The sequence below is a fragment of the Pseudophryne corroboree genome, chromosome 6 (genome assembly GCF_028390025.1).
Source record: "Pseudophryne corroboree isolate aPseCor3 chromosome 6, aPseCor3.hap2, whole genome shotgun sequence".
In the NCBI taxonomy this organism is placed as follows: Eukaryota; Metazoa; Chordata; class Amphibia; order Anura; family Myobatrachidae; genus Pseudophryne; species Pseudophryne corroboree.
Genome location: NC_086449.1, coordinates 207,554,715 through 207,579,042, shown reverse-complemented (window position 1 = coordinate 207,579,042; position 24,328 = coordinate 207,554,715). Strand labels below are relative to the sequence as shown.

The following is a 24,328-nucleotide window of genomic DNA, read 5'->3' as shown; positions in this document are numbered from 1 at the left end:
CCCAAGATGCTTCCTTTGGACGCCGGGTTCTTGTGTCCGCTATGGTGCGTCCCCTCCCATGAGGAACTGCTTTAGGACTTCCCCGATGTATTCCCTGTGGAATCCCAGTGTACCCCACTGCAGAAAAGGAGATTTATGGTAGACTTAGCATGGTTAAATCTCTTTCTGCGAGGTACACTGGATTCCCAGGGCGTCCACCCTGACGCACTTAGCTTCTTTGGCTTTGTATGGCATTAGCCGCTGATCCCTTCTCCTGTCGTGAGAATGTGGTTCTATTTGACTAACATCTGCCGTCTATTTTACCTGCTACTGCATTGGTCTGGTTAACAAAACTGAGCTCCAGTGCCCGGAGGTGGGGTTATAGTGGAGGCGGTGCATTGCATCCTGGGAACAGTCAAAGCTTTAGCTTGTTGGTGCCTCAGATCAAGATCCAACTCTATACCCCGATGTATTCCCTGTGGAATCCAGTGTACCTCGCAGAAAGAGATTTAACCATGGTAAGGCCACCATAAATATCCTTTTTATTATACATACTTTGGGTAGACAGAGTAAGGAGGATATATACATATACCGTACAAGCACATGCAGTGCAATAAAAGGAGCAGGTCTTCCCATTAGATCAGTCTGTCAAAGCTGTTGCCTGAGCATTTTTGGTTATGGTTAGATGGTATTTCCTGTTGGGAATGTCTAACAAGGCAAATTAAGACGGTTATAATAAATGTATTTATAAAATGGCATCTATATACTTAACAGTCACCATCATTCTATACTTTATATGAAGGCGTTTATGGTACAGTAGTGTCTGTATGGAATTAATAGTGCTATGGTTCAGATGTTGCCTCATACAGTGGAGTGTCTACGCACATCACTGCTTAGTATTTTTGAGCACACACAGATTTTGGGCCAGTAATTTGCCGTGGCAAACCGGCTTAATCTGTGTCCTTTCTCTGCGTGAAAGGGCAGTGCTACCACTGCTCTATGCAGAGCAGCGTGTGAATAGATGCCGTGTGATGTGCATGGCATTATTCACAGTACAGCGAGAGAGCCCGGGGGCTGCCCAGTATCTCATAGTGCTGGGCATGCCCCCATAGTGATGTAAACAGGGGTTTAACTCAAGGCTCCACCCCCTTCCCGATGAGGCTACATCTTCTTTTTTTCAGGTGTGCTCTGAGTCCCGTTTCAGTGAACACAATGGGGTTAATTCAGACCTGATCGCTAGGCTGCGTTTTCGCACAGCGGGCGATCAGGTCTAAACTGCGTATGCACCACAATGCGCAGGTGTGACGCATGGGTACAAAGCGGATTGCGTCTCAGCAATAGGTTTGTGCGAAGAATCCATTTGCACGGGCGTTCGGAAGGAGATTGACAGGAAGAGGGCATTTGTGGGTGGCAACTGACCGTTTTCTGGGAATGTTTGTAAAAACGCAGACGTGTCCATGCGTTTGCCGGGAGGATTCCTGACGTCCGTTCCGGTCCCGGACAGGCTGATGTGATCATAGCGGCTGAGTAAGTCTTGGGCAACTCAGACTGCACAAGATCTGTTTGTATAGCTCTGCTACACATGCGTTAGCACACTAGCACAGCTAAAATACATTCCCCTGTGGGCGGCGATTATCTGATCGCAGCAGTGCAAAAATCACTTACTAGCGATGAGGTCTGAATTAGGCCCATTGGCCCTCATTCCGAGTTGATCGGTCGCAAGGCGAATTTAGCAGAGTTACACACGCTAAGCCGCCGCCTACTGGGAGTGTATCTTAGCATCTTAAAATTGCGACCGATGTATTTGCAATATTGCGATTACTAACTACTTAGCAGTTTCTGAGTAGCTCCAGACTTACTCTGCCTGTGCGATCATTTCAGTGCTTGTCGTTCCTGGTTGACGTCACAAACACACCCAGCGTTCGGCCAGGCACTCCCACCGTTTCCCCGGCCACTCCTGCGTTTTTTCCGGAAACTGTAGCGTTTTCAGCCACACGCCCCTGAAACGCCGTGTTTCCGCCCAGTAACACCCATTTCCTGTCAATCACATTACGATCGCCGGAGCGAAGAAAAAGCCGTGAGTAAAAATACTTTCTTCATAGTAAAGTTACTTGTCGCAGTGCGAACATTGCGCATGCGTACTAGGCGGATTTTCACTGCGATGCGATGAAAAATACCGAGCGAACAACTCGGAATGAGGGCCATTGTTGGGAGATATGATAATGGGATAAATGATGTGGGACAGGTGTGTGGAGGTGTTGTATTAGATGTGAGAGGGGTTGTTTAAGTTGCAGATAAGAGGTAAAACTGTTCATTCCAACTTTTTACAAACTTTTATAAATACACTGGATTTTTACTATACAGCCATTTTTCTGTGCCCGAAAATGCTGGAAAGACTTTAGGTGCATACACGGTGAGATAATGACTATCTTTGATTTTGACTTTGCGATTTCCCCTGAACTCCCCGGAGCCCTGAACCACCGATATTGATCTTTACATGAGATTTTTGACTATGTGAGACTTTGACTAAGTGCCAATTTTGACTATACTATGTACTAGATTGTACACAATATAGTCAAGATTGTCTTGCCTGCGCAGTCTATCTTTTCTTGCGATACCGACCCCACAGGAGCGCACATTGGTATCACAAGCTGTGTACACACGGTGCGATTTGCACCAACTTTCCTTACAATTTTGACTATTTAGTCAAAATCGTAAATTGACTATATAGTCAAAATCGTAAGGCTACATCGCACCGTGTGTATGCACCTTTTCATGTGATGAAAAACACTTACATGCTATCATTTTTCAACCATTAATAAAGAGTGTAAAAATCATAATTTGATACCTTTTAAAAACCTTCAGTACTTTCCTTATGGCCACTAGCAGCCTTCTATAAGGTCCTGCTATCTCCGTTCTCACTTTTATGGGGTCCTGATGGTTTCTTCACTTTTTGATATGCTTCTCCCAGGTTGCATTTTGTAGAAAAGTCTCACAACCTCGCCATGGCTACTGCAAACTATAATTTCTAATTGGATCTCGCATTTCTTGGGTGTGTGCATACGCGCAGTATATAAGAGATTCAAACTATCTTTCGCAAACTTGCACCTAATTGGATTGACCCCTAAAAGTCTAATACAACCTTACACTGAACTGAGAGATTGGAGGGTCACTCCTACCAGTGCGGCTGCCAGGGTGGGAATTGCCTGTGTGCTTTGCTGTTTTTGTGCTGAAGCGGTTAAGGAAAACACAGCATAGAATAATTTCTCGCCAGACGCTGTCCACATGTCTCCTGCAGCTTTACATCTGCTTACAGTCTGCTAAACATCACACACTTTGCATGATAAATAATTCTAGGCAACATGCAAATGAGCTGAAGTATGTCACTTATTGCTTCCTGCTTCCACTTTAGTGCTAGCTCAAAGAGTCTTCTGACTATGGAGCAATGCAAAGTGAAAGCTAGTTTCAGGTATCTCCAGCTGTGAATAGGCCTAGATTTCACCATCATCTGAGATAGAATTTACAGTAAAAATGCAGATTGACTGCATTACGCTCAAATGCATTCTTATCAAGGAAATTGAGGTCACAGTATTGTTTGCCTGGTCAATGAGTTCTGAACAATTATATTTTCCTCTATATGCTAAAGTTTGGTATCTAAAATGTGTATAAATAAGTAATGCTGTATTGTTCCATGTTGTTAGGCAGATATTCAGATTGCCTTCAGTTAAACAAGCTTGGCATGCAGGGAATTGCAGATCCCATTGCAGTGTGTAACTTGTTCTTTCTAGGCAGAAATGTCATTGTAGGGCTTTTTTTCCTATTTTTATTTTCCAACCATTTCCATCTTGTTGTTTTAGGTTCCTGAAGCCTTGAGCTGAATCGACAAAGCAATTGTATGAAAGATGCTGACCATGCATTAGAATTCCAGATACTGCCATAAATTTGGATTATAACATTTATTCTGGATTGTGTAAGGGAACGAAAGCGACAATGGGGAGGAAGAAAATACAGATTACTAGGATCATGGATGAACGGAACAGACAGGTACTAAATACAAAGCTTATTAATGTATATTTTAGAAACGTTCCTCCTATGTTGATGTACTATTTGCTGCTAGGCTGAAAAGCAATACTCCCACAATTTCCGAAAAAGCCCATTTCATTGAATCTTAATTGAGGAACCTTTGCCTATACGCTTCAGATCCCATCTGGCAATCCAGCCAAAAAGATATGATGACCTGTAAATAAATGATTAAACAGTCATTTGCACATCGGCTGGTGTCTTCCTAGTGCTCCGGGAGCTGCTGGGCAGCCCCCAGCCTCTCATGGCACACTGTGGATATGTTTATTATTATTATTTTTATTATTATTATCTTTTATTTATATGGCGCAACAAGGAATCCGCAGTGCCCATTACATAGTCCATAAACAAATGAGCAAAACAAGAAATAAAGCACTTACAGCTTGAGACAATATAGTATAAGTACAAGGTATATACAGAAAACCAGGTTAGGTACCATCAGAGGGAGTATTGAGTATAAGATAGTGTAAGTAAGAGAAAGAAAGGCACATTAGGGGAGAAGGCCCTGCTCTTCTGGGCTTAAACTCTACATTCATTCTCGCTACTTGGCGACACCATACATGTGGAAGTGACACCAAAAAAGCAGAGCAGCTGTGCTGTTTTGGTGTCACCCAATTGTGTACTGTTACTAGACCCCTCATGTGTAATGTTCTCTATTTCATTCTAATTTCCTGCCAGGCCAGAGCAGGTAAACCACTGCTTCCCCTCACGGCTTTTAGACTGTGCCTCATATACTGTCCCTACAGCAGTTGTAGGATGGCGGGGCTGGCGGATACATGGTCATACATTGAGGTGCATAGTATGATCAGATATTGAGATAGTCTAAAGGGCACATCAGCAGCTGAAATTAATCGCCAACTTGTTGATTTAATATGTTGTCATGATATGACATTATCACCATACACCTCGACAAATGGCAATGAATTACATACATGTACGTACGTACGTATATCCTTGGAAGGTATAGGTATCAATCCATGTTTGTTTCAAGGTTCAGTGTTGCGTGACCATTTCTAATCATATACAGTATATCACTATTTTGGTGAATTATGTTACAGAATTGTGTTGTGTCGTATCATTCATGCTGAAAGTGGCCTAAATACACTGAGAGGATTATGGTATCCATTTTTATCCCCGCAGGTCACATTTACCAAGAGGAAATTCGGGTTAATGAAGAAGGCCTACGAGCTAAGTGTACTCTGTGACTGTGAAATTGCACTGATTATTTTCAATGGCTCTAACAAACTGTTTCAATATGCGAGCACTGACATGGACAAAGTCCTTCTCAAGTACACGGAGTATAATGAGCCACACGAGAGCAGAACCAACTCTGACATTGTGGAGGTAACAGCACTACTATCTGTGTGGGTGACATAAAATAATGAACTCGCACGATCTATCATGTGTGTACTAATGAAAATGCACGTTGTAAAAGATACGTATTAGTTATAAGGGTAACCATGTACATCTGACAGGACAATGCAACGTAATGAATGACGCATGTTTTTTGTACTTGCCTCATCGATAAAGTAGGGTTTTGTGGATTATATTCAAAGATATTTTCATCAGTTCTCTACCAAATTGTATTTGCATGCTGAATTTTAAAATATACCTACCATGCAGGATTGAAAACTCTAGCATTAATGAGTAATGCCTCTTTGTGCTCCTTGGTAACTTGCTATTGGCATTAATAGGGCTGTCACGTGGGCTCACGTAATCCCATGTGATTATTCAGAGCCAGCCGGGGGGCCCTTGGCTGCTATACGTCCGACAGTTTGAATTTAAAAAAAGACTTCTGATCGCTGGGGGTAATTCAGACCTGATCGCTAAGCTGCGTTTTCGTACAGCGGGCGATCTGGTCTAAACTGCGTATGCATATGCACCACAATGCGCAGGCGCGTCACATGGGTACAAAGCGGATTGCCGCTCAGCGATGGGTTTGTGTTGAAGGATCCATTCGCACAGGCGTTCGCAAGGAGGTTGACAGGAAGAAGGCGTTTGTGGGTGGCAACTGACCGTTTTCTAGGAGTGGTTGGAAAAACGCAGGCGTGTCCATGCGTTTGCAGGGAGGGTTCCTGATGTAAATTCCGGTCTCGGACAGGCTGATGTGATCGCAGCGGCTGAGTAAGTTCTGGGCTGCGCAGAGACTGCACAAGATCTGTTTGTACAGCTCTGCTACACATACGTTTGCACACTTGTACAGCTAAAATACACTCCTTCCCCCAACCCCCCCCCCCCCCCCTCCCCCGGTAGGCAGCAACTATCTGATCTCAGCAGTGCAAAAATCGCTTACTAGCGATCAGGTCTGAATTAGGCCCATTGTGAACATTTTTCTTGCCGTATATTGACACTTGTGAATACTTCTGTTTTATTTGACAAAGCCATGTTTATGCCTTCAGATAAGGTGTATTTAATATGTAGGTGGCAGGGCTGCTTTGAGTGATAGACTGCTAACTACAGTGCAGCACTCAGCCATGGTAAGCAGCTCAGAATGCTCTAATGAGGTAGATGTATGTAGGGTATCTAATATAGAGATGTATGTCAGGGTAGCATGTCGCACTCTGTTGGTACCTTTTTGTTGGTAATGCAGTTTTGAGGTCGAGCCACTGGCTAACTGTTCTTTGTTTAAGAAACCGCCCTTCTCAGATATTGGGTTATGATCATTAACATGCATTTGGGGGTGGGTATTATGTAAAGTCTCCGCAGTTCAGGATGTTTTTTGCTGCTGTAATTATTTTCAATTATAAATTGTTTTGTTTATTGTAACAGATTTAGGGATATACCTGTAATAACACAATATGTATAATTCCCTATAATAATTGCATGGGTTAGCTTTTATAGCCTAAGGAAATGTAGCAATAGCCCCCCCCCCCCCCCCCCCTTCTCCAAATTATGAGAACCAATGGCCAGTAGTTTGCAGGCAGAGACATTTTTACACTTCTGACAATTTTTCCTAATCCTCTATAGAACTGTGCAAGAGTTTTAGGCAGGTGTGGGAAAAAATGGCGCAAAGTAAGAATGCTTTCAAAGACAGAAGTATTAATAGTTTATTTTTATCAATTAACAAAATGCAGAGTGAATGAGCAGAAGAGAAATCAAAATCAAATCAATATTTGGTGTGACCACCCTTTGCCTTTAAAACAGCATCAATTCATCTAGGTACACTTGCACACAGTATTTGAAGGAACTCTACATGTAGGTTGTCCAAACATCTTGGAGAACTAACCACAGATCTTCTGTGGATGTAGGCTTGTTCAAATCCTTCTGTCTCTTCATGTGATCCCAGACAGACTTGATGTTGTTGAGATCAGGACTCTGTGGGGGCCATATCATCACTTCCAGGACTCCTTGTTCTTCTTTACACTGAAGATAGTTCTTAATGACATTGGATGGGATTTGGGATCATTGCCCTGCAGCAGAATAAATTTGGAGCCAATCAGACGCCTCCCTAATTTTACTGCATGATGGATAAGTACCTGCCTGTATTTCTCAGCATTGAAGCACAAAAAACAGGCAACGTTGAGGACCGTAGATGCAGTGATTGGTCAAGGAAACTTAGTGCATCAGATGAAATACGCATCATGCTTACTTCCCTTCAAAATCGGAAGATGTCCAGCAGTGCTATCAGCTCAGAACTGGCAGAAACCAGTGGGATCCAACTGCTTTTTAGCAAGATTAGTGATCCCACCTGAATAGGGTCCCAAGTTACTAACAAATGACCGAAACCCGGTCATTCCTGTTGTAATTTAGTGACTTGGGTGGTGGTTTGTCTGGCTTTTGCTAGTATGTTTGCAGTCAGTAGTCTTTTACGGGTTAAGCTACACTGGCCTTTTAATGTTTGTTCTGATGGTCTGGTCAACACATGTGGATGGAAAGGGATGTGAAAAGAGACTTTTTTTTGTTTCTTTGCTTTCTTAAGTCTTTTTTATCTATCTGTATTGGATTTTTTTTGTTGGTAAGTAGGTGGGCATAAGGAAGCCTGCAGCCATTCGAATCAATGGAATTGTTGCAGGAGTAATGTGATGACCTTGTACAATTGTGTTAGTGAGGACAGGGCTGTATGGAACGAGAGCATTGGTGTGAGAAGGTGAATAGGAATCAATGGTATCTACAGATTTACATCGCTAACACAAAGTAGTGATGTGGGGCTCTGTGACACACATGCTGAAAGATTGTGTTGTCAACCACATCTCTGTATGAAATAAAGTCTTAAATCCTACCTGTTTCTCTTACGTCCTAGAGGATGCTGGGGTCCATATTAGTACCATGGGGTATAGACTGGTCCACCAGGAGCCATTGGCACTTTAAGAATTTAAGAGTGTGGGCTGGCTCCACCCTCTATGCCCCTCCTACCAGACTCAGTTTAGAAAATGTGCCCGGAGGAGCCAGTCACAGCTTTCTTTAGTAAAAGTTTAATTTTTATTTCTCTGGCTGGGTCCACAGGATTATCCACAGGATAACATTGGGATATTGTCGAGCGACAGCGAAAATGGCACCAACACGGTCACGAGCTTTCTGGTCTCCCAGGATGCATTGGGGCCTCCACTATATAGTCCCGCCCACTGACTCAGTCAGATCAGTTTTTTGCTTGGTGCGGCAGGAAGCCGCATGGTCACAGGGCTGCTATGAGAGCAGCCTTAAGCTTTTATTATTTTATTTTTATAGACTTACTATATTGTTGTTGTTTTTTTGAGCGACTTATCTTAACAGCGTCTTAAACGCATTCTAGAAAGAGTCGCTCCAACAACTCCCCACCGGGTCGCAACAACGCTTACCTTCGGGTATCAGTGCTGTCTCGACGGGCGTCTGTGTCGGATGTTGTAGGAGGTCCAGCAGACGTAACCAGGCTGTGGCCGGAGCATGGGGAGACGGTGAGTCTATGGACTTCCTCTTACTAGAGGGGTCAGGACACAGCTACACTGATTTTGGTGGAGACTACAAACAGTGTGTTGATGCGCTGAACATCTCGAGTGTGACAGCGCTACGCTCCGGGGATCATAGGCGCCAGGACTAGGTAGAGGCCGCGATCCTGGGAGTTTAAGTCAACAGGGGGATTCAGACACTCTCCTGGCCGTCCCTCCTCCAAGTTCATGGCCAGTTCCCGCGTGTTTCTCGTTTCATGAACTAAATGACCTCACTTCCGGCTCAGACGCTACCACGAGGGTACTCTGTCGCAGCTTAGACGCTACGGTTGTGTACACTGGAGATAAACCCGCCCAGACCGAGTCGCAGCCCTTAGCGTCTGCATACACGTGGAAGTTGCTCAGCGTCCGTGTCCGTTATCCGTTATCAAGAGCGGCAGTGTACACCAGTAGCGTCTGAATCCACTCAGCGTCTTACGAGCGTATTTGCTTGGATATGGAAGTGTGGTGAGTCTCCCTGTATCCCGCTCTACGGAGGCAGGGTATACAGTACTAAAAATTCTCTCTACTTCTTAGTATGCATTGTTAATTTTTAGTACCTATTGCATATGAGTCCTGTATATTACTGTGTTTTCTGCATGCTATGTTGAAAAAAGAACCAGTTTAAAACAGAAGTACAATTTTCCTACTTATGTATAAGTTGTTATGGAGGTTGTATTCTCATATGGTAATGTCTAATGCTTTAACATGTGACTGACTGCTAGTATGTGTGCTGACTTTTCTGTGTAATGTCAGTCCTGTTCTGACCCTCAAATCAGGTGCACTGTGGTCAGATTGATCTCGCCTCTATATACTGACATATAGGGTGATTTTCACTCACAAATTGTGTAGTCAATAACAGGTTAATACCATGTCTGTGAGCGGCAAAAGTGATGAGGAGAATTTATCAAGCACTCCTACAGCCCTAACATGCTTATCTTGTAAGTCACGGGTAATTGATATGAATCAATTGGTCACCTATGAGGGTTTGTGTGCAAACTGTTTCGCTTTTCAGCGAAGTAAGAAACAGGAGTTGGTTCAACCACCAACAGAGCCACCATGGAATATGTTCGCAAAGACTCTGTCTTCAATAGCGGACAGGGTAGCACCACCTCAAGGGTTAGGTTACACTATGAACCCATACATGCAGCTCCGTTCCTATGGTTTGGTTCCAGTAGCCTCTACAAGCAACCAAGGGGCAGGCAAGACTAAGACAGATAAGTCTGTGTGGCAGACTACACAAGATGATACATCGGATGATGATGATACAATAGATTCAACTCCGTATGATGATCAGTCGCAGAGCTTTAGTTCAGAAGATGTAGCTGAACTTATTAGTGCTGTGAAGGCTGTTCTCTCGTTGGAAGAACCAGCCAAGACAGTGTTAAAGGCTAAAGCACCTGTATTTAAACGAACAAAATCAGTGAAAGCTGAATTCCCAGTGTCAGATGAGCTGACGGAAATGATGAATGAGTCTTGGGCAGCGCCCAGTAAAAAGTATAAGATTCCTAAGAGATGGGATTCTTATTATCCATTTCCTGCTGTGGATTGTTCGAAAAGAGAAGTTCCTCCAAAAGTAGATGCACATGTTCTGCGACTCGTGCATAAATCTGCTTTACCATTGTCATCTACCTCATTGAATGATGTCACAGACAGAAGGGTAGAGAGCCTGTTGAAAAATATTTTTTTCTCTAGTAGGAGCAGTGGTAAGACCTGCTATGGCTTCGGCCTGGGTAGCAAAGGCAATGGGCGAATGGATAGAGGAACTAGAGAATGACATCCCTTCTCCTACTAGGGAGCAAGAGGATATTTTTTGCCGTTTAAGACAATCTGCCCAGTATTTGGAAGAAGCAGCAATTGATGTCGGCACAGTTGCTTCTAAAGCTTCAGCCTTGACAGTAGTCGCTCGCAGAGCAGTTTGGCTACGTACCTGGAAGGCAGATGCGGAGTCCAAGAAAGAATTGGAAGCATTGCCTTTTGTCGGTAATATATTATTTGGAAAACCTTTATCGGATATCCTAGAATCAGAGGCTGAATCGAAAAAGGTCAGATTTCCGGCTGCTTATAACCCGAAGTCCAAGGGTTTAAAATTTCGCTCATTTCGTTGGCAAAGCAAAGTGAAAGCTAAAGAGGAGCCTAAGCAACCCCAGTTTAAATCCAGGGGTAGGAAGCAGTGGGCTAGCAAAAAGCCAGCTTCCAAACCTGAACAGAAACAGTCAGCCTGAAGAGACGGGCCTCCGCCTGGAGGATTCCAGGGTTGGGGGCCGACTCCTTGTTTTTGCACACATATGGCAACAGTCAACAGCAGATGCTTGGGTGCAGAAGGTAGTATCTCAGGGGTATGGGTTCCCATTCAGGAGGCAACCTCCTCAAATATTTTTTTGCACCAGCCCGTCTCGTATAGAGTCGAAGGCCAATGCCCTGCAAGAAGCAGTCCAAAAATTACTGCAGTCAGGTGTGATTGTCCCAGTACCTCCATCACAAAGGGGACAGGGGTTTTACTCCAATCTATTTCTAATCCAGAAACCAAATGGGTCATACCGACCAATCCTCAATCTGAAAATGTTGAACAAATACACATGGATCCCGAAGTTCCACATGGAGACGTTACGCTCCATAATGTTGGCTATGGAACCGGGAGATTACATGGTATCTCTTGATGTACGGGATGCTTACCTACATGTGCCTATAGCACTATCACATCAGTGTTACCTAAGGTTTGCCATCCTCCAGGAACATTTCCAGTTCCAAGCTCTGCCTTTCGGGCTAGCTACAGCACCCAGGGTGTTTACCAAGATCATGGTGGTTGTGGCAGCTTGTCTGTGCAAACAGGGGATAAGAATATTCCCATACCTCGATGACCTGTTAATCTTAGCACAGTCGCAAGATTTACTGTTGAGCCATCTTCAACAGACGATAGTTTGTTTACAGAGACACGGGTGGCTCATAAATTGGGAGAAGTCGTCCCTGAATCCGTCACAGCGGATGGTTCATTTGGGGGCCATATTGGATTCAGACCTAGAGAAAAAGATAGTCAAGGTGCAGGTCATGGCTCAGGAAGCGTTGCAAGCCCAGACAATGTCAGTCCATGCAGCAATGCGACCGTTGGGTCTGATGGTATCAACCTTCGACATGGTGGAATATGCGCAATTCCACTCCAGACCGTTGCAGCACCTTATTCTGACCAAATGGAACGGAAATCATCAGACGATAAAGAAGCATGTGATAAAGATTCCAGTAAATGTAAAAAGGTCTCTAGCGTGGTGGCTACAGACAGACCATTTAAACAAGGGGAGACCCTTTTGGATAAAAGAGTGGCAAGTCCTAACAACAGATGCCAGCCTGCCGATAATTCTGTTGGAGATGAGGGCCGTTTACTTGGCTTTAGTTCAGGCAAAGGACAATCTACAAGGAAGACCAGTCCAGATCCGCTCAGACAATGCGACGGCAGTAGCATACCTCAAACATCAAGGAGGAACTCGCAGCGAGAGACTGATGGAGGTAGTAACTCCCATTCTAAAATGGGCAGAACTCCATCTCCCGGCATTGTCAGCAGTATTTGTCCCGGGGGTACTAAATTGGGAAGCGGATTTTCTCAGTCGGCACACCATTCAGGAAACCGAATGGGCACTACACCCAGAAGTGTTTCAGACACTGGTGAACAGATGGGGTCTACCGGAGATAGACCTTATGGCGTCTCGTCTAAACAACAAAGTTCCGAGGTACGGATCGAGAACAAGGGACCCAGGAGCGGTCCTGGTAGACGCACTGTCAGTAGAATGGAGGTTTCAGCTGGCATATCTGTTCCCTCCAATATCTCTGTTACCCAGAGTAGTGAGAAAGATAAAACAGGCAAAGGGAGCAATCATTCTAATAGCTCCAGCTTGGCCAAGAAGGCATTGGTACACAGATCTGTTGAGAATGTCCGTGGAAGCACCGATACTGCGCCCTCAACGTCCAGATCTGCTAATGCAGGGTCCTTGTTGTCACAGTCATCTGGATCGCCTATCTTTGACGGCGTGGCTGTTGAAACATCTATCCTAGAGGCTAAAGGATTTTCGAAACAAGTAATCCAAACTATGCTTAGAGCAAGAAAGCCTTCTTCGGCCCGTGTAGAATATGGCAAGCCTATATTCACTGGTGTACTGGAAAAAATGTCAATCTGAGATCTTTTAAAGTAGCTAGGATTTTGGATTTCCTTCAGGCATGATTGGATAAAGGTTTGAAAGTGGCTTCCTTGAGGGTTCAAGTATCAGCGTTAACTGTATGATTTCAGCAAAAGATTGCTGATTTACAGGATGTACGTATGTTTTTTCAAGGAGTAGTACATATTCAACCTCCATTTGTTCCTCCTGCAGCTCCCTGGGATTTGAATTTAGTTCTTAAATTTCTCCAGGGTCCTCTCTTTGAACCACTTGAGAGAGCAGATCTTAAGTGGTTAACTGTTAAAGTTCTTTTCTCTTACGTCCTAGAGGATGCTGGGGACTCCGTAAGGACCATGGGGATAGACGGGCTCCGCAGGAGACATGGGCACTTTAAGAAAGACTTTAGGTATGGGTGTGCACTGGCTCCTCCCTCTATGCCCCTCCTCCAGACCTCAGTTTGATACTGTGCCCAGTGGAGACTGGGTGCATTACAGGGAGCTCTCCTGAGTTTCCTGTTAGAAAGAATTTTAGTTAGGTTTTTTATTTTCAGGAAGCCTGCTGGCAACAGACTCCCTGCATCGAGGGACTGAGGGGAGAGAAGCAGACCTACTTCTGTGAGTTTCAAGGCCCTGCTTCTTAGGCTACTAGACACCATTAGCTCCAGAGGGAGTCTGAACACAGGTCTCACCCTGGAGTTCGTCCCGGAGCCGCACCGCCGTCCTCCTCACAGAGCCGGAAGATAGAAGCCGGGTGAGTATGAGAAGAAAAGAAGACTTCAGAGTCGGCAGAAGACTTCATGATCTTCACTGAGGTAACGCACAGCAGTAAATCTGTGCGCCATTGCTCCCATACACCTCACACACGGCAGTCACTGTAAGGGTGCAGGGCGCAGGGGGGGGCGCCCTGGGCAGCATATAAACATCTCTTTGGCAAAAATAAATATATATACAGCTGGGCCCTGAGGAAGGGGTTGAGCCCCGAAACATGTCGGTTGATTAAAGCTGACCTTTCTATACTGCATATGAAGTCTATCTGAGTGCCGCCTTTTATTCCACAATTATATATATATATATATATATATATATGAGCCCCCGCCAATTTTTACTGTATTTGAGCGGGACAGAAGCCCACCGCCGAGGGGGCGGGACTTCTCCCTCAGCACTCACCAGCGCCATTTTCTCCACAGCACAGCTGAGAGGAAGCTCCCCGGACTCTCCCCTGCTTATACCATGGTAGACAGAGAGTTTTAAGGAAGAGGGGGGGCACATAATTAGGCGCATATATATATGTGAATACAGCGCTACTGGGTAAACATAAAATTATTGTGTTTTTCTCTAACGTCCTAAGTGGATGCTGGGAACTCCGTAAGGACCATGGGGAATAGCGGCTCCGCAGGAGACTGGGCACAACTAAAGAAAGCTTTAGGACTACCTGGTGTGCACTGGCTCCTCCCTCTATGACCCTCCTCCAGACCTCCGTTAGAATTTTGTGCCCGGCCGAGCTGGATGCACACTAGGGGCTCTCCTGAGCTCTTAGAAAGAAAGTAATATTTAGGTTTTTTATTTTCAGTGAGATCTGCTGGCAACAGACTCACTGCTACGAGGGACCTAGGGGAGAGAAGCGAACCTACCTGCTTGCAGCTAGCTTGGGCTTCTAGGCTACTGGACACCATTAGCTCCAGAGGGATCGAACACAGGCCCAGCCTCGGTCGTCCGGTCCCGAAGCCGTGCCGCCGTCCCCCTAGCAGAGCCAGAAGCAAGAAGACGTTCCTGGAAATCGGCGGCAGAAGACTTCGGTCTTCATTAAGGTAGCGCACAGCACTGCAGCTGTGCGCCATTGCTCCCCAGGCACACCACATACCTCGGTCACTGATGGGTGCAGGGCGCTGGGGGGGAGGGCGCCCTGGGCTGCAATATAAGTACCTTACTTGGCAAATTAACACATAATATAGCCTTTAAGACTATATATGTGTAAAATCCCCTGCCATAACTGTATAAAAAAAGCGGGAGAAGCCCGCCGGAAAAGGGGCGGGGCTATCTCCCTCAGCACACTAGCGCCATTTTCCCTCACAGCTCCGCTGGAAGGATTGCTCCCCAGGCTCTCCCCTGCAGTTCCAGACTACATAGGGTAAAAAAGAGAGGGGGGGGCACTAAATTTAGGTGCAATCTGTGATATATAAGCAGCTATAAGGGGTAAAATCACTGTGTAGTGTGTATCCCTGTTTTATATAGCGCTCTGGTGTGTGCTGGCATACTCTCTCTCTGTCTCCCCAAAGGGCTTTGTGGGGTCCTGTCCTCATTCAGAGCATTCCCTGTGTGTGTGCAGTGTGTCGGTACGGCTGTGTCGACATGTTTGATGAGGAGGCTTATGTGGAGGCGGAGCAGGTGCCGATAAATGTGATGTCACCCCCTGCGGGGTCGACACCTGAGTGGATGGATATGTGGAAGGAATTACGCGACAGTGTCAACTCCTTACATAAAAGGTTTGACGACATATCGGATGTGGGACAGCCGGCTTCTCAGCCCGTGCCTGCCCAGACGTCTCAAAAGCCATCAGGGGCTCTAAAACGCCCGCTACCTCAGATGGCAGACACAGATGGCGACACAGATACTGACTCCAGTGTCGACGATGATGAGACTAGTGTGCATTCCAATAGAGCCACACGTTACATGATTACGGCAATGAAAAATGTGTTGCACATTTCTGATATTACCCCAGGTACCACAAAAAAGGGTATTATGTTTGGGGAGAAAAAACTACCAGTGGTTTTTTCCCCCTTCTGATGAATTAAATGAAGTGTGTGAAGAAGCGTGGGCTTCCCCCGATAAGAAACTAGTAATTTCTAAAAAGTTACTAATGGCGTACCCTTTCCCGCCAGAGGATAGGTCACGTTGGGAGACATCCCCTAGGGTAGATAAAGCGCTCACACGCCTATCAAAGAAGGTGGCACTACCGTCTCCGGACACGGCCGCCCTAAAGGAGCCTGCTGATAGGAAGCAGGAGGCTATCCTGAAGTCTGTTTATACACACTCAGGTATTATACTGAGACCAGCTATTGCTTCAGCATGGATGTGCAGTGTTGCAGCTGCGTGGTCAGATTCCCTGTCAAAAAATATTGATACCTTAGACAGGGACACTATATTGCTAACCATAGAGCATATTAAAGACGCTGTCTTATACATGAGAGATGCACAGAGGGATATTTGCCGGCTGGCATCTAAAATAAGTGCAATGTCCATTTCTGCCAGGAGGGGTTTATGGACTCTGCAGTGGACAGGGGATGCAGATTCTAAAAGGCACATGGAAGTTTTGCCTTACAAGGGTGAGAAGTTGTTTGGAGATGGTCTCTCGGACCTCGTTTCCACAGCGACAGCTGGGAAGTCAGCATTTTTACCCCATGTTCCCTCACAGCCAAAGAAAGCACCGTATTATCAGGTACAGTCCTTTCGGCCCCAGAAAGGCAAGCGGGTTAAAGGCGCGTCCTTTCTGCCCAGAGGCAGAGGTAGAGGAAAAAAGCTGCAGCATACGGCCAGTTCCCAGGAACAAAAGCCCTCCCCCGCTGGGGCTCCACAGGCGGAGCCAGGTACGGTGGGGGCCCGTCTCAAGAACTTCAGCGACCAGTGGGCTCGCTCACGGGTGGATCCCTGGATTCTACAAGTAGTATCTCAGGGGTACAAGCTGGAATTCGAGACGTCTCCCCCTCGCCGTTTCCTCAAATCTGCCTTGCCAACAGCTCCCCCGGACAGGGAGGCAGTGCTGGAGGCAATTCACAAGCTGTATTCGCAGCAGGTGATAGTCAAGGTACCCCTCCTTCAACAAGGAAGGGGTTACTATTCCACAATGTTTGTGGTACCGAAACCGGACGGTTCAGTGAGACCCATTTTAAATTTGAAATCCTAGAACACCTATATAAAAAGGTTCAAGTTCAAGATGGAATCGCTCAGGGCGGTTATTTCAAGCCTGGAGGAAGGGGATTACATGGTATCACTGGACATCAAGGATGCTTACCTACATGTCCCCATTTACCTTCCTCACCAGGAGTACCTCAGATTTGTGGTACAGGACTGTCATTACCAATTCCAGACGTTGCCGTTTGGTCTGTCCACGGCACCAAGGGTATTTACCAAGGTAATGGCCGAAATGATGATACTCCTTCGAAAAAAGGGAGTTTTAATTATCCCATACTTGGACGATCTCCTTATAAAGGCGAGGTCCAGGGAGCAGTTGTTGGTCGGGGTAGCACCATCTCGGGAGGTGCTACAACAGCACGGTTGGATTCTGAATATTCCAAAGTCACAGCTGGTTCCTACGACACGTCTACTGTTTCTGGGGATGGTTCTGGACACAGACCAGAAAAGGGTGTTTCTCCCGGAGGAGAAAGCCAAGGAGTTGTCGTCTCTAGTCAGAGATCTCCTGAAAACAAAACAGGTCTCGGTGCATCACTGCACGCGAGTCCTGGGGAAAATGGTAGCTTCCTACGAAGCAATTCCATTCGGCAGGTTCCATGCAAGAATCTTTCAGTGGGATCTGTTGGACAAGTGGTCCGGATCCCATCTTCAGATGCATCGGCTGATAACCCTGTCTCCAAGGACCAGGGTGTCTCTGCTGTGGTGGCTGCAGAGTGCTCATCTTCTGGAGGGCCGCAGATTCGGCATACAGGACTGGGTCCTGGTGACCACGGATGCCAGCCTTCGAGGCTGGGGGGCAGTCACACAGGGAAGAAACTTCCAAGAGCTATGGTCAACCCAGGAGATTTCCCTACACATAAATATTCTGGAACTAAGGGCCATCTACAATGCCCTAAGTCAGGCAAGACCCCTGCTTCAAAACCAGCTGGTACTGATCCAGTCAGACAACATCACGGCGGTCGCCCATGTAAACCGACAGGGCGGCACGAGAAGCAGGACGGCGATGGCAGAAGCCACAAGGATTCTCCGATGGGCGGAAAATCACGTGTTAGCACTGTCAGCAGTGTTCATTCCGGGAGTGGACAACTGGGAAGCAGACTTCCTCAGCAGGCACGACCTCCACCCGGGAGAGTGGGGACTTCGTTCAGAAGTCTTTCAGCTGATTGTAAATCGCTGGGAACGGCCACAGGTGGACATGATGGCGTCCCGCCTCAACAAAAAGCTAGAAAGATATTGCGCCAGGTCAAGAGACCCTCAGGCAATAGCTGTGGACGCTCTAGTGACACCGTGGGTGTACCAGTCGGTTTATGTGTTCCCTCCTCTTCCTCTCATACCCAAGGTACTGAGGATAATAAGGTGAAGAGGAGTAAGAACTATACTCATTGTTCCGGATTGGCCAAGAAGAGCTTGGTACCCAGAACTTCAAGAAATGATCTCAGAGGACCCATGGCCTCTGCCGCTCAGACAGGACCTGCTGCAGCAGGGGCCCTGTCTATTCCAAGACTTACCGCGGCTGCGTTTGACGGCATGGCGGTTGAACGCCGGATCCTGAAGGAAAAGGGCATTCCGGAGGGAATCATCCCTACGCTGATTAAAGCTAGGAAAGAAGTGACCGCAAACCATTATCACCGCATATGGCGAAAATATGTTGCGTGGTGTGAGGCCAGGAAGGCCCCAACGGAGGAATTTCAGCTGGGCCGTTTTCTGCACTTCCTACAGTCAGGGGTGACTATGGGCCTAAAATTGGGTTTCATTAAGGTCCAGATTTCGGCTCTATCGATTTTCTTCCAGAAAGAACTGGCTTCACTACCTGAAGTTCAGACATTTGTTAAGGGAGTGCTGCATATTCAGCCCCCTTTTGTGCCCCCAGTGGCACCTTGGGATCTCAACGTGGTGTTGAATTTCCTAAAGTCACATTGGTTTGAACCACTTAAAACCGTGGATTTAAAATATCTCACGTGGAAAGTGGTCATGCTGTTGGCCTTGGCTTCGGCCAGGCGTGTGTCAGAATTGGCGGCTTTATCATGTAAAAGCCCTTATCTGATTTTCCATATGGATAGGGCGGAATTGCGGACTCGTCCCCAATTTCTCCCAAAGGTGGTTTCAGCTTTTCATTTGAACCAGCCTATTGTGGTGCCTGCGGCTACTCGTGACTTGGAGGATTCCAAGTTGCTGGACATAGTCCGGGCCCTAAAAATCTATGTTTCCAGGACAGCTGGAGTCAGAAAGACTAACTCGCTATTTATCCTGCATGCACCCAACATGTTGGGTGCGCCTGCTTCAAAGCAGACTATTGCTCGCTGGATCTGTAGCACGATTCAACTTGCACATTCTACGGCTGGACTGCCGCATCCTAAATCTGTAAAAGCCCATTCCACGAGGAAGGTGGGCTCTTCTTGGGCAGCTGCCCGAGGGGTCTATGCTCTACAACTTTGCCGAGCAGCTACTTGGTCGGGGTCAAACACATTTGCTAAATTCTACAAGTTTGATACCCTGGCTGAGGAGGACCTAGAGTTCGCTCATTCGGTGCTGCAGAGTCATCCGCACTCTCCCGCCCGTTTGGGAGCTTTGGTATAATCCCCATGGTCCTTACGGAGTTCCCAGCATCCACTTAGGACGTTAGAGAAAATAAGATTTTACTCACCGGTAAATCTATTTCTCGTAGTCCGTAGTGGATGCTGGGCGCCCGTCCAAAGTGCAGATTGTCTGCAATACTTGTATATAGTTATTGGTTAACTAAAGGGTTATTGTTGAGCCATCTGTTGAGAGGCTCAGTTATATTTCATACTGTTAACTGGGTATACTATCACGAGTTATACGGTGTGATTGGTGTGGCTGGTATGAGTCTTACCCAGGATTCCAAATCCTTTCCTTATTGTGTCAGCTCTTCCGGGCACAGTATCCTAACTGAGGTCTGGAGGAGGGTCATAGAGGGAGGAGCCAGTGCACACCAGGTAGTCCTAAAGCTTTCTTTAGTTGTGCCCAGTCTCCTGCGGAGCCGCTATTCCCCATGGTCCTTACGGAGTCCCAGCATCCACTACGGACTACGAGAAATAGATTTACCGGTGAGTAAAATCTTATTTTTTTCCTGGGTCATATAGCGCTGGGGTGGGTGCTGGCATACTCTGTCTCTCCAAAGGGCCTTGTTGGGGAACTATCTTCCGATAAGAGGATTCCCTGAGTGTATGGTGTGTCGGTACGCGTGTGTTGACATGTCTGAGGTAGAAGGCTCTCCTAGAGAGGAGCGGGAGCAAATGAATGTGGTGTCTCCGTCGACAACGCTGACACCTGACTGGATGGATATGTGGAATGTTTTAAGTGCTAATGTAAATTTATTGCACAAAAAGATTAGACACAGCTGAAGTTAGGGAACAGTCATGGAGTCAACCCATGCCTGTCCCTATGTCGCAGATACCTTCGGGGCCTCAAAAGCGCCCACTATCCCAAATAGTTGACACAGATACCGACACGGATTCTGACTCCAGTGTCGACTACGATGATGCAAAGTTACAGCCAAAATTGGCTAAATGTATTCGATATATGATTATTGCAATAAAAGATGTTTTGCACATCACAGAGGAACCCCCTGTCCCTGACACGAGGGTACACATGTATAAGGGAAGGAAACCTGAGGAAACCTTTACCCCCTCACATGAGTTGAACGAATTATGTGAAAAAGTTTGGGAATCTCCAGACAAAAAACTGCAGATTCCCAAAAGGATTCTTATGGCGTATCCTTTCCCACCAACGGGCAGGATACGGTGGGAATCCTCCCCTAGGGTGGACAAAGCATTGACACTCTTATCCAAAAAGGTAGCGCTGCCATCCCAGGATACGGCTACCCTCAGGGATCCTGCTGACCGCAAGCAGGAGGTTACCCTAAAGTCCATTTACACACATTCTGGTACCTTACTCAGACCGGCAATTGCGTCGGCCTGGGTTGGTAGCGCTGTAGCAGCATGGACAGATACCTTATCAGCGGAGATTGAGACCTTAGATAAGGATAAGATTTTATTGACCCTAGGGCATATAAAGGATGCTGTCCTATATATGAGAGATGCTCAAAGAGACATTAGTCTACTGGGTTCTAGAATCAACGCTATGTCGATTTCTGCTAGACGAGTCTTATGGACCCGGCAATGGACAGGTGATGCCGACTCAAAAAGGCATATGGAGGTTTTACCTTACAGGGGTGAGGAATTGTTTGGGGAAGGTCTCTCGGACCTGGTCTCCACAGCTACAGCTGGTAAATCAAATTTTTTGCCTTTATATTCCCTCACATCCTAAGAAAGCACCACATTATCAAATGCAGTCCTTTCGATCACAGAGAAACAAGAAAGTACGAGGTGCATCCTTTCTTGCTAGAGGTAAGGGCAGAGGGAAAAAGCTGCACACCACAGCTAGTTCCCAGGAACAGAAGTTTTCCCCGGCCTCTACAAAATCCACCGCATGACGCTGGGGCTCCGCTGAGGGAGTCCGCCCCAGTGGGGGCATGTCTTCGAATTTTCAGCCACATCTGGGTTCACTCGCAGGTGGATCCCTGGGCAATAGAAATTGTTTCTCAGGGTTACAAGCTGGAATTCGAAGAGGTGCCTCCTCGCCGGTTTTTCAAATCGGCCCTACCATCTTCTCCCCAGGTAAGGGAGATAGTGTTAAATGCAATTCACAAATTGTATCTTCAACAGGTGGTGGTCAAGGTTCCCCTGCTTCAACAAGGAAGGGGATGTTTCTCGACCCAAATTGTAGTCCTGAAACCGGACGGTTCGGTCAGACCCATATTAAATTTAAAATCCCTGAACCTATACTTGAAAAGGTTCAAGTTCAAGATGGAATCGCTAAAAGCGGTCATCGCCGGCCTGGAAGGGGGGGATTTTATGGTATCTCTGGACATAAAGGATGCATACCTTCATGTTCCCATTTATCCACCTCATCAGGCGTACCTGAGATTTGCGGTACAGAATTGTCATTACCAATTTCAGGCGTTGCCGTTTGGTCTCTCCACGGCCCCGAGAATTTTCACCAAGGTAATGGCGGAAATGATGGTGCTCCTGCGCAAGCAAGGTGTCCTCATAATAGCGAGATCAAGAGAGTGGTTGCTGAACAGCGTATCACTTTCACTGAAGGTATTACAGCAACACGGCTGGATTCTCAATATCCCGAAGTCGCAGTTGGTTCCTACGACTCGTCTGACTTTCTTGGGCATGATTCTGGATACGGACCAGAAAAGGGTTTATCTTCCGATAGAAAAGGCCCAGGAACTCATGACTCTGGTCAGGAACTTATTGAAACCAAAACAGGTGTCCGTGTATTACTGCACTCGAGTCCTGGGAAACAAGTGGTCCGGGTCACATCTACAGATTCATCAGTTGATCACCCTGTCCCCCAGGGCCAGGGTATCTCTTCTGTGGTGGCTGCAGAGTGCTCACCCTCTAGAGGGCCGCAGGTTCGGCATTCAGGACTGGATCCTGGTAACCTCGGACGCGAGCCTCCGAGGTTGGGGAGCAGTCACACAGGGAAGACATTTCCAAGGTCTTTGGTCAAGTCAAGAGACTGGTCTTCACATCAACATCCTGGAACTGAGGGCCATATACAACGCCCTACGTCAAACGGAGACCTTACTTCGCGACCAACCAGTTCTGATCCAGTCAGACAACGTCACCGCAGTAGCTCATGTAAACCGCCAAGGCTGCACAAGGAGCAGAATGGCGATGGCGGAAGCCACCAGAATTCTTCGCTGGGCGGAGAATCATGTAAGCGCACTGTCAGCAGTGTTCATTCCGGAAGTGGACAACTGGGAAGCAGACTTCCTCAGCAGACACGACCTGCATCCAGGAGAGTGGGGACTTCATTAGGAAGTCTTCGCACAGATTGCAAGTCAGTGGGGACTGCCCCAGATAGACATGATGGCGTCCCGACTCAACAAAAAGCTACAGAGGTATTACGCCAGGTCAAGAGACCCTCAGGCAGTAGCTGTAGACGCCCTAGTGACACCGTGGGTGTTCCGGTCGGTCTATGTATTACCTCCTCTTCCTCTCATACCCAAGGTGTTGAGAATAATAAGAAAAAGAGGAGTGAGAACAATTCTCATTGTTCCAGATTGGCCACGAAGTAACTGGTATCCGGATCTGCAGGAAATGCTCACAGAAGATCCGTGGCCTCTTCCTCTAAGACAGGACCTGTTGCAACAGGGGCCCTGTCTGTTCCAAGACTTACCGCGGCTGCGTTTGACGGCATGACGGTTGAACGCTGGATCCTAGCGGAAAAAGGTATTCCGGATGAGGTCATTCCTACGCTAATAAAGGCTAGGAAGAACGTGACCGCAAAACATTATCACCGTATATGGCGAAAATATGTTTCTTGGTGTGAGGCCAGGAATGCTCCTATGGAAAAATTCCATCTGGGCCGTTTCCTTCACTTCCTACAGACTGGAGTGAATTTGGGCCTAAAATTAGGCTCCATTAAGGTTTAGATTTCAGCCTTATCCATTTTCTTTCAAAAAGAATTGGCTTCTCTCCCAGAAGTACAGACTTTTGTGAAGGGAGTGCTGCGTATTCAGCCTCCTTTAATACCTCCGGTGGCGCCTTGGGACCTTAACGTGGTGTTGAGTTTCCTTAAGTCGCACTGGTTTGAACCACTTCAAATATCTCACCTGGAAGGTGATCATGTTTTTAGCCTTGGCTTCGGCTAGGCGAGTGTCGGAATTGGCGGCTTTGTCTCATAAAAGCCCCCATCTGGTTTTCCATATGGATAGAGCGGAATTGCGGACCCATCCTCAATTCCTGCCTAAGGTGGTGTCATCTTTTCATATGAACCAACCTATTGTGGTGCCTGTGGCTACGCGAGACTTGGAGGATTCCGAGTCCCTTGATGTAGTCAGGGCTTTGGAAATTTACGTGGCCAGAACGGCTAGAGTTAGAAAAACAGAAGCACTGTTTGTCCTCTATGCAGCCAACAAGGTTGGCGCCCCTGCTTCAAAGCATACTATTGCTCGCTGGATCTGTAACACGATTCAGCAGGCGCATTCTACGGCTGGATTGCCGTTACCAATATCGGTCAAGGCCCATTCCACTAGGAAGGTGGGCTCGTCTTGGGCGGCTGCCCGAGGGGTCTCGGCACTACAGCTATGCCGAGCTGCTGCTTGGTCGGGTACAAACACCTTTGCAAAGTTCTATAAGTTTGATACCTTGGCTGAGAAGTACCTCCTGTTTGCTCAATCGGTGCTGCAGAGTCATCCGCACTCTCCCGCCCGTTTGGGAGCTTTGGTATAATCCCCATGGTCCTTACGGAGTCCCCAGCATCCTCTAGGACGTAAGAG

The 24,328-nt window shown here is 46.8% G+C and overlaps 1 protein-coding gene across 17 annotated transcripts in view; it reads left to right on the top strand.

Annotated features, from left to right (window-relative positions):
- Positions 1–24,328, top strand: part of MEF2A (myocyte enhancer factor 2A) — a 334,719-nt gene that overhangs the window by 167,701 nt on the left and 142,690 nt on the right. For all 17 annotated transcript variants that reach the window (XM_063925692.1, XM_063925694.1, XM_063925707.1 and 14 more), the window contains exons 2-3: positions 3,837–4,023; positions 5,200–5,403. In XM_063925692.1, the coding sequence (XP_063781762.1) occupies positions 3,970–4,023; positions 5,200–5,403 (258 nt within the window). In that variant the 5' untranslated portion in view covers positions 3,837–3,969. The remainder of the gene's footprint in view (positions 1–3,836; positions 4,024–5,199; positions 5,404–24,328) is intronic.